Below are 10,268 nucleotides of genomic sequence, written 5' to 3'. Positions count from 1 at the left end.
TGCTGGCTCATCAGTTGCGAAAGAGGACAGCGGCGAGGGAGATAGGGGGAATTAGAGACAAAAAGGGAGCCACGGTGCGAAGAGCAGGGAAGATAAACGAGGTGTTCAAGACCTTTTATGAGGGACTGTATAGGTCCCAACCCCCAGAGGGAGAGGCGGGGATGCGGCAGTTCCTCGATCAATTGAGGTTCCCGAGGGTGGAGGAGCAGGAGGTGGAAGGCCTGGGGGCACCGATTGGGGTGGACGAGGTTATTAAGGGGCTGGGGAACATGCAAGCAGGGAAGGCTCTGGGACCAGACGGGTTCCCGGTGGAATTTTATAGAAAATACGTGGACTTGGGGTCCCCAATCAGGAACAACCATAGCTTTGCCCCAGGAAGAATGGATGGAGGATTTCAGAGCTGGCACCAGTTGGGAATTAGGAGGGTGGGAGATTTATTTATAGATGGGACGTTTGCGAGCTTGGGAGCATTGGAGGAAAAGTATAAGTTGCCCCGGGGAAACTTCCTTAGATATATGCAGGTGAGGGCGTTCACAAGACAACAGGTGAGGGAATTTCCGCTGCTCCCGGCACACGGGATTCAGGACAGAGTGCTTTCGGGGATGTGGGTTGGAGAGGGCAAGGTGTCAGAGATATACCGAGAGATGAGGGAGGAGGGGGAGGAGTTGGTGGGCGAATTAAAAGGAAAGTGGGAAGAAGAGCTAGGGGAGGAGATAGAGGAGGGTATGTGGGCTGATGCCCTCAGCAGGGTAAATTCCTCTTCCTCGTGTGCCAGGCTTAGCCTGATTCAATTCAAGATGCTACATAGAGCACATATAACGGGAGAAAGACTGAGCAGGTTCTTCGGAGAGGAGGACAAGTGTGGGAGGTGCAGAGGAAGCCCGGCAAACCATGCACATATGTTTTGGTCGTGCCCGGCACTGGAGGGGTATTGGAAGGGTGTGACGGGAGTGATTTCCAAGGTGGTGAAGGCCCGGGTCAAACCAGGCTGGGGGCTAGCTTTATTTGGAGTTGCGGATGAGCCGGAAGTGCAGGAGGCGAAAGAGGCCGACGTTGTGGCCTTTGCGTCCCTAGTAGCCCGGCGTAGGATTCTACTCATGTGGAAGGAGGCGAAACCCCCCGGACTGGAGGCCTGGGTAAACGATATGGCGGGGTTCATAAAACTGGAACAGATAAAGTTTGCGCTGAGAGGATCGGCTCAAGGGTTCACCAGGCGGTGGCAACTATTCACAGTTGGAATTGAAACCAACCCCACACAAACACCTTTGGCCAGCATGAATCTAACTATAAGTTTTACTCTTCCAAACAGAAACATTAAATGAAACCCACTTAAAACTATACCTTATTTCTAATGCTTACCAATACATATATAAATCCCTTAAATTATCTTTCTATTCCTAACATTGAGGAAACCAATTAACTTGGTTTTGAAATACTCCCCAGACAATGGGTGATCACAAGTGTTGATAGTCAGAATTGCTTCCAAATAATCACTATATCGAGTTCTGACAGAGACAGAGTTTTATTTTATCTGTCCAGCAAGACATGTGAAACAATGATTCAATATTTGACAATACATACAAGTTTGTGGAGCTAAACATACATCTTCAGCCATAATATTCAAGAAATGGCAATTTCTCATTCAATTCCTTCTTGTTTATCTTTGATGGCAACCTGGAAAAGAAAAGAAATATGTTTCTTTGTGTTTTTGTTCCAGCCATTTTCATCAATGATCCCCGCCACTCTTTTCTCCCCCCCCCCGCCACTCTTTTCTCTTCCCCCCGCCCCCCCGCCACCCCACAATGGTGAAAAGCTGAATTACTTCCTGTTCTGAACCAAGGCCAGAACTTGCCCTATTGCTTCTGACAATGCCAGCCAGTGCCAATCAACTGGAATTAACAAAGACTGACAACCTCTACCTCTGAGGGGAAATACATAGCTTCTGCCTGACATCTAGGTGATACAGTGACTTTGAGAACTAGCAGTGAAAAATTGAAAGATGCTCTTGGCTATGATTGGGATAGGTAAGAGTGAAACTAAGGTGTGTGTGTGTGGGGGGGGCTAATATGCTGCCACAATCATTTGGGGATTGTGTTGGGTCATTTGGGTGCTGTGTTAGGGGCAGGAATTACAAGAAAGGCATAAATTTAAGAGCTGACATGTTGGGAATGGAGTTGAGGTAGGGAAGACAGATGGTCAGGGGAGGATATCTTGAAGGAAGTGACTGAAAATTTTGAACTGGATTGGAAGGGGGACAACCGTTTTCAATGTTAACATGGGGGGAGGGGCAGAAAGAGTTTGGGGTGGTCAACAGTTAGTGGGAATAAAGTCATGGGGGTAGGAGGTGGACCTCAAAAGAAAAACTCGGAGAAGGCAATGAGACGGACACAGATTCAGAGCTAACAGGAGGAAAGTCTGGCAGGAAATTTGGTTTGGTGAGCATAGGAGGCAGCTGAACATCTTCGTGACAATGCTCATGAGAGTGACATGGTGACAGCGTGAAGAAAGAAATGTTTACGAGGAATAACAATGAGGGTGAAATGTGATAAAACAAACAAGAAATATCAAACACAGTAAGTTTCTAAAAGTATATAAAAACGAAAGAGTAGCTAAAGTGAGTGTTGGTGTCTGAGAGGAAGACTGGGAATCAATAATGGGAAATGGCAGAAACTTTGAACAAAGCAGACATTTAAAAAAATCCCAAAAATAGTAGAAAACCAAGTGGCAAAAGGGAGGGAGGAACTTGAAACAATCACATGAAGCAAATACTGGGAAAAATAATGGGAAAAATAATGGGATTAAAGACTGTCGAGTCCCCTGGACCTGATGAGCTGCATTCTAAAAGAGGTGGCTCAGATATTGGTCGCAATTTTCCAAAATTCCCTAGAAAGGTCCCTGTGGATTGAAAAACTGCAAATATAACCCTTCATTCAAGTAAGGAGGGAGACAAAGCAGAAACTAGGCCAGTGAGCCTAACATCTTTCATTGGGAAAATTCTAGAATCCATTATTAAGGAGGTAGTAGCACGACATTTAGAAAATCAAAATCAATCAGGCAGAGTCAACATGGTCTTGTGAAAGGGAAATTGTGTTTGACAAATTTATCAGAGCTCTTTGAGAATATAACAAACAGGATTGATAAAAGGGATCTAGTAGATGCGTATTTCAATTTCCAAAAGGCATTTGATAAATTGCCACATGCAAGGTTTACTGTACAAGTAAGAGCTTGTATTGCTGAGGTTAAAATATTCGTCAGGGTAGAGGATTGACTAACCGAAAACAGCGTCGGGATAAATGGGTAATCTTCAGGTTTGAAAATGAGCTCACGGAGTACCAAAGGGATTAGTGCTGGGGGCCTAAAGTATTTAGGATCTACATTAATGACTTGGATTAAGATAACTGCATTATAGTCACATTTACTGGTACAAAAACAGGGAGAAAGCAAGTTGTGAGGAGGATACAAACAGTCTGCAAAGTGATATAGATAGGTTAGGTTTTTTAAGAAGGGTATGAAGGAAATCTCAATCATTTACAGGCCGGTTAGTCTTACTTTGGTGGTGGGCAAATTGTTAGAATTAATCCTGAGAGATCGGATAAACTGTCACTCAGAAAGGCATAGACTAGTCAGGGATAGCCAGCATGGCTTTGTTAAGGGAAGGGCATGCCGTACAAATCTGATTGAATTTGAGGAAGTGACAAGGAAGATCGATGAGGGTAGTGCAGTGGATGTTGTTCACATGAATTTTAGTAAGGCATTTGACAAGGTCCCACATGGCAGACTGGGCAAAAAAGTAAACACCCTAGGGATACAGGGCGAATTGGATTCAAAGTTGGCTTAGTGACAGGAAACAAAGATAATGGTGAATGGTTGCCCTTGCGAATGGAAAGCTGTTTCAAGTGTGTTCCGCAGGGCTTGGTGTTGGGTCCCTGCTGCGAGGCCGGCACAAATCGCTACTGGTTTCTAAAAACACAAACCAGGCGCGATGACCCGGTGCTCGGAGGCCATTGGAGCCCTGGGTGTTTGGTGACAGGACAGGGCAGTGCCCTGGTGCCAAGAGGTAGGGTTGAGGGGGTCCATGGCCATGAAAGGGGGAGGGGTTGCTGAAAGGAAGGATAAAAGTGGAGGGGGCCCTCAGTGACCCCATAGTGGGGTATGTTCACCTGGGGGCTGCGATGCTCCAATGCCACCGAGGATGGATGGGGTGGGGCTGGGTCACCCTCATGCTTACGCGGAGTGACGGGAGGGTGATGCAGACATTTAATAACCGGGGGGGGGGGGGGTTGCCCTTCAGGGGTCAAGGGTTGGGAGTGTTGACCATGTCTGCGGGGGATTGTGATGTCCCTGGGTGGATTGTGTGGAAGACCTTCAGCTTAACTTTGAGATCTGGGCACGCTTTAAAAAGGGTGCCTCGATCTTTCAGGAAGCAGGCTTGCTGGCATCTTTAATTCCCCACTCCAGAAAAAATTCTTAAATGTGGGAGAATTCAGTGAGAATCTCTCCAAGCTCCAAAACAAATGACTAAATGTGGGTGGATTGTGCTGTCAGAACAGCCGGTGGAAATCTCAGTTTTTCCTGCCCGAAATGACACACACAGCTTTTGGGAGAATTTTGCCCCAGGAAGAGTGGTAGAAAAATGGATAGTTATTGTCACCATAACACCTGGATGCTCGACCAATGAAACTTAAGATGGAGATCAATCGATTTTTGGTAGGTAAAGATATCTCTCGAAAGGTATCAAGCAAACAAGGGTGAATAGAGTTGTAATCCATATTGATGGAGATCAGGCTCAAGGGGCTGAATGCTCTACTCCTATTTCAACGTATTGTGACAAATCGAATACTAAAAGTTTAACAGTTAAGAGTTTAAAAGTGCAGTTGTTTGTGAGTTAGGATTTATTCCCTTGGACGATGCCGAAGCATGTAAGGTTAGGAGGGATAGGGGGACATGGGCAGTAATTGAGAACAGAAAATGCGGATACTCAGCAGGGATCTGTGGAGAGAGAGCCAGAGGGTATTGCAGATAGACGACTTCATCAGAATTCAGTTGTTGCGAATAAGTGGTGAGAGGTAACATCATCAGCAGTAAGGCCATGGGGTAGAAGGTGACAAGGTTAAGGGAGTAGTGATGACATTCTCAGGTCCAGCAAAAGAGCTGATAAACAGTGACCCCCCCCCCCCTTTATTCAATGTTGTACATGTCCCCTAATTTCAAAGGGCACATCTAATGCAACATCTAGTTCAGTTCTCACACCAACCAGTCTTGAGGTAGCCAAGCGATACTAAGAACGGCAATGTGAAGATTTCTGTCCTTAACACACAAATTCACATGAAAGTACACTGTTCTAACCCAGTGCATTTAACCCAGTGCATTACAACAGCTGCACAATGACAGATTTCCCATTTGCCGAAACATTTCCAAAACAACGTTTTAAGCTCGAGTGACGTTAATTGTTTTTTTCAGCAACAGTGCATTAATCCCCAAACAGGAACTTACCCGGAACCGTTCCTCCAGCAGCGAGAGTTCACTGATCAGATCGGTGATAGCGTTTGTGAAGGCTTCTTGCGGACTGTAGTCGGGAGTGGTCTGTACACGTATAACAATTTTATGTTCAAGTGGATGGGGCACCTTGTAACCTGCAAATAAAACCTGAGGGTCTTTCAGCAGCTGCCTGCAAAATAAAACAGCACTTCAAAATAGGATGTCTTGTAATAACTAGGAGCAGGAGTAGGCCATCTGGCCCTTCAAGTCTGCTCCGCCATTCAGCGAGATCATGGCTGATCTTTTGTGGACTCAGCTCCACTTTCCCACCCGAACACCATAATCAAAGGCAACCTTCCCATAAAATAACTCAGATTCAAACACTTTGACTTTGAGCTCCACACTGCTGTAAATAGGCAAGTGTGAAACGTACATTTTTTTCAGGCTGCTCATTTACAGAATCAAACTGCTGACCATATTAGTGTGTAGCATAAACCACACTGCTGCACACAGGAAAGGTAGTCGGCCATTTGGCCCATCGAGCCTGCTCTGTCTTCGATTAGATCATGCCTGGTCATCTACCTCAACACCACTTTCCCACATGCCCTCATATTCCATGATGTCATTGGTCTCCAGAAATTTGTTCATTTCTGCCTGGAACGTGCTCAGTGATTGAGCCTCCACAGCCCTCTGGGGTAGAAAATTCCAACGATTCACCACCCTCTGTGAAGAAATCTCCTCATTTCAATCTGAAATGGCCTGCCCCTAATCCTGAGATTATGTCCCCTTGTATATGTCGCTCTCCAGCACTGGAAAGCTTTTACACACAGGTAACCCGGACTCCCATGTTATCCATTTGTTCTGCAGAGGATTCCAGCGGGAGAGTGACCCATGCTCATTTTGCCTCCAACACTGTTTTCAAGGTTCCCTCCATGTGCCAATTGTGTATTAAGTTTTTTTAAATTCCTTTCTTCCTGTTCACTTCGAAATACTGGATAGAATGCAAGTCCAAGAAATATAAATCAGCAAATTATACAGATTTTCAGTCTGTTTTAGGGAAAGGGGTTGGGGCAAAAAGTAAATTATGTACAAATCACTCTTCCATCGGGTAAGGTTACTTTGCATAAGCCTGTTTCATGCTGCCCTCACCACAACCGACTCCTCAAACGTACCGCAGACCTGCCCAGCTCAATCAATAAGCACTTTATACGTTGGGGGGGGGGGGGGGGGGGGGGAGGAGAGATAGTACATGGTACACAAACAGTGTTGTAAGAGTTGCAAACGTTTTATTCAGTGTTGACAGGATCAAGGTCTTTCCTTGACCGAGGCAGCCGTGACAGGGAAGGCGATTGGTTGGTGGGGGGGTCTCTGTGAATCGGATGAGTGTGATTTGCTGGTGTGCTTTCCAGTTTGGGGCCTCTTTCTTATTGGTTGTTGCAGTGGTGCGACTGAGTTCACACCTTGTGATATTTGTCCCAATCATTGCATCTGGCCAGAACCCGTTACCTGTTCATGTTTGAAGGAGGTGGTTTCCCCATATCAACAATACACAAGTTCTTGCTACAAACAGAAATATTTGAGCAAGACAGTAGAGATAGTGCCCAGGAAATTGGAAGATTATCAGTGCAATAATAACCAAGCCAAATAGATCAGGACACTCAACATGTGGAACCATATCTGAGCATGCAGCTATGCAGCTGCCCCTACGGAAGAGAAAGAATCAATCACCATCACAACTTAGTTAGAAGGGAACAGGCTTTAGAAAAAAAAATGAAAATGAAAATCGCTTATTGTCACAAGTAGGCTTCAAATGAAGTTACTGTGAAAAGCCCCTAGTCGCCTCATTCCGGCGCCTGTTCGGGGAGACTGGTACGGGAATTGAACCGTGCTGCTGGCCTGCCTTGGTCTGCTTTCAAAACTAAACCAGCCCCAGTGCTGAAATTGTACACTTACGATCTGATGGTGTTCCCCAGGGTGTGGTCCTCCTTGTTAATGGTGAACAGGCAGGCATTTGGAACTTTGGTGTCTTTTGTTATTGTTATTCTAGACAGAAATGAAATTGATGGAGTACAAAACCACTTTAGTATCCAAAGAACACACAATATCCACTGGAGCAACAACAGCTAGAGGGCAGAATTCAAGCCAGCAGAGCACATTAATAATAATCTTTATTGCAGGCCACTAAAACCAGGCAAAGAGCGGAAGGCAGTGAGTGCAGCGGAGAGCTTGGTCAGTCTGGAGGTTTAGTTCCAAGTCCCAGCCGTGCCCGCGCTCCCCCCCCCCGTGCCCTCTCCCCTCCCCCCATGCCCGCGCTCCCCCCGTGCCCGCGCTCCCCGTGCCCTCTCCCCCCCGTGCCCACGCTCCCCCCGTGCCCTCTCCCCTCCCCCCGTGCCCACGCTCCCTCCCCCCCGTGCCCGCGCTCCCTCACCCCGTGCCTGCGCTCCCTCCCCCGTGCCCGCACTCCGTCCCCCGTGCCCGCGCTCCCCCCCATGCCCACGCTCCCCCCCCGTGCCCACGCTCCCCCGTGCCCTCTCCCCTCCCCCTGTGCCCTCTCCCCTCCCCCCGTGCCCGCGCTCCCTCCCCCCGCGCCCCCTTCCCCCCGTGCCCGCGCTCCCTCCCCCCGTGCCCGCGCTCCCTCCCCCCGTGCCCGCGCTCCCTCCTCCCCTTTCCGTGCCCGCGCTCCCTCCTCCCCTTTCCGTGCCCGCGCTCTCGCCTCCCCGCGTGCCCTCTCCCCCCCGTGCCCGCGCCCCCTTCCCCCCGTGCCCTCTCCCCTCCCCCGTGCCCGCGCTCCCTCACCCCGTGCCCTCTCCCCTCCCCCCGTGCCCGCGCTCCCTCCCCCGTGCCCGCGCTCCCTCACCCCGTGCCCGCGCTCCCTCCCCCGTGCCCGCGCTCCCTCCCCCGTGCCCGCGCTCCCTCACCCCGTGCCCGCGCTCCCTCCCCCGTGCCCGCGCTCCCTCCCCCCGTGTCCCCTCACCCCGCGCTCCCTCCCCCCCGTGCCCGCGCGTCCTTCCCCGTGCCTGCGCTCTCCCCTCCCCGCGTGCTCGCGCCCTCTCCATCCCGTGCCCGCGCTCCCTCACCCCGTGCCCTCTCCCCTCCCCCCCCCCGTGCCCGCGCTCCCTCCCCCGTGCCCGCGCTCCCTCCCCCGTGCCCGCGCTCCCTCCCCCCCGTGCCCGCGCGTCCTTCCCCGTGCCTGCGCTCTCCCCTCCCCGCGTGCTCGCGCCCTCTCCATCCCGTGCCCGCGCTCTCCCCTCCCCGCGTGCCCGCGCTCTCCCCTCCCGCGTGCTCGAGCTCCTCACTCACTTTTTCTCTCCCTCGAAAAGCAAAAAACTCTCGAATGCCGGCGGCGCGTTCATCTCGGAACAGACAAGAAGACAGCAAGTGAGGCAAGAGGAGTCCAAGATTGATCGCAACTGCAGAGAGCGTCGCACGGATACTCAGAGAACAGCGCCACCGCCCGAATACTCCGAGAAAGGCGCCGCTGCCTGCATGCTCCGAGAACAGCGCCACCATCCGCATACTTCCAGAGCAGCGCCATCACCCGAATACTCCGCGAACAGCGCCACCGCCTGAAATAATGGAAATCAGCATTTTGAGTTTCCATTCGTCTTCCCCTCGCCCGCCACCCGGTGTTGTTTCTCTGACTGTGACCAGGATGATACGAAACAATTGGAATCCAGGCACAAGAGATTGAAATTATTTTTGCTGGAGTAAAGAGAGACGACACTGATCTTCAAAATAATAAACGTTTATCAAGGATTGAGCTAACAAATTACAATTGAATAATGTGTATGCAGCAGGTTGGAGAGGATACATGGCCCCGAATGGAAGAGTATTCAGGAAGAGGTTCAGGGATACAATGGCAGCGAGGAGATGTTGGAAGGAAGAATTGGAGAATGATGGAGGGGAAAGAAAGGAAAAGTGAAGCCTCTAACCCCGCAGTTGCTCCGTTCCTTGCCACCCATCAGATTGCATCCTAGAAATCATAGGATTTACAGTGCAGAAGGAGGCCATTCGGCCCATCGAGTTTACACCGACCCTTGAAAGAGCACCCTATTTAAGCCCACACGTCCACCCTATCCCCGTAACCCAGTAACCCCACCTCACCTTTTTGGACACCAAGGGGCAATTTAGCACGACCGATCCACCAAACCTGCACTTCTTTAGATTGTGGGAGGAAACTGGAGCAGCTGAAGGAAACCAACGCAGACACGGGGAGAAAGTGCAAACTTCACGCACAGGCACCCAAGGCTGGAATTGAACCCGGGTCCCTGGAGCTGTGAGGCAGCAGTGCTAACCACAGTGCCACCATAACCGCAAAACTGTACAAAGTGAAGAAGAAAAATCCCCAACCACCTTTAGCAACAGGCAAACCCCTTCCAAAACCAGAACGCAATGGCATCCTTGATTTATCCAGACTTTCATCTTTGCAATTTAATAATTGGCTTTCTTGGAGAGCAAGAAAAAAAATCTTACCTCATACAGTTTGTACACAGTTTGAAGATCATAATAGAGATATAATAAAAAAGACCAAACAACACAATCAGGAAATCACTTTATTGTTTTAAACCGATTATAAAAGAGGAATTTACATGCATCTAGAACAATATCTTACATTGATCAGACATAAGTGTGCAGAGACTCATACATATCAATTACATTGTTGTCAATTAATACAGTGGAACGAGCTGATACGGTATCCGAATAATAAATACCAGTTAAGAATAAAGTTTAAGATCTTTTAACAGCATTGGCAAAAAGAAAACAAGATCGAAAAAAAACCATCTCTGAAG

The 10,268-nt window shown here is 49.2% G+C and overlaps 1 protein-coding gene across 1 annotated transcript; it reads right to left on the bottom strand.

Moving 5' to 3' along the window:
* Window positions 1–1,503: 1,503 nt before the first annotated feature.
* Window positions 1,504–8,933, bottom strand: polr2j (RNA polymerase II subunit J). Its single transcript, XM_072469265.1, has 4 exons — window positions 8,779–8,933; window positions 7,432–7,521; window positions 5,494–5,668; window positions 1,504–1,674 (listed from the first exon to the last, which is right to left on the bottom strand). Exons 1-4 carry the CDS (start codon window positions 8,829–8,831, stop codon window positions 1,639–1,641), a joined length of 354 nt encoding a protein of 117 aa, XP_072325366.1. The 5' UTR covers window positions 8,832–8,933; the 3' UTR covers window positions 1,504–1,638.
* Between the last annotated feature and the right edge of the window lie 1,335 nt (window positions 8,934–10,268).

The sequence above is a fragment of the Scyliorhinus torazame genome, chromosome 12, assembly GCF_047496885.1.
Source record: "Scyliorhinus torazame isolate Kashiwa2021f chromosome 12, sScyTor2.1, whole genome shotgun sequence".
NCBI lineage: Eukaryota > Metazoa > Chordata > Chondrichthyes > Carcharhiniformes > Scyliorhinidae > Scyliorhinus > Scyliorhinus torazame.
This window is presented reverse-complemented; position numbering and strand designations above follow the sequence as displayed.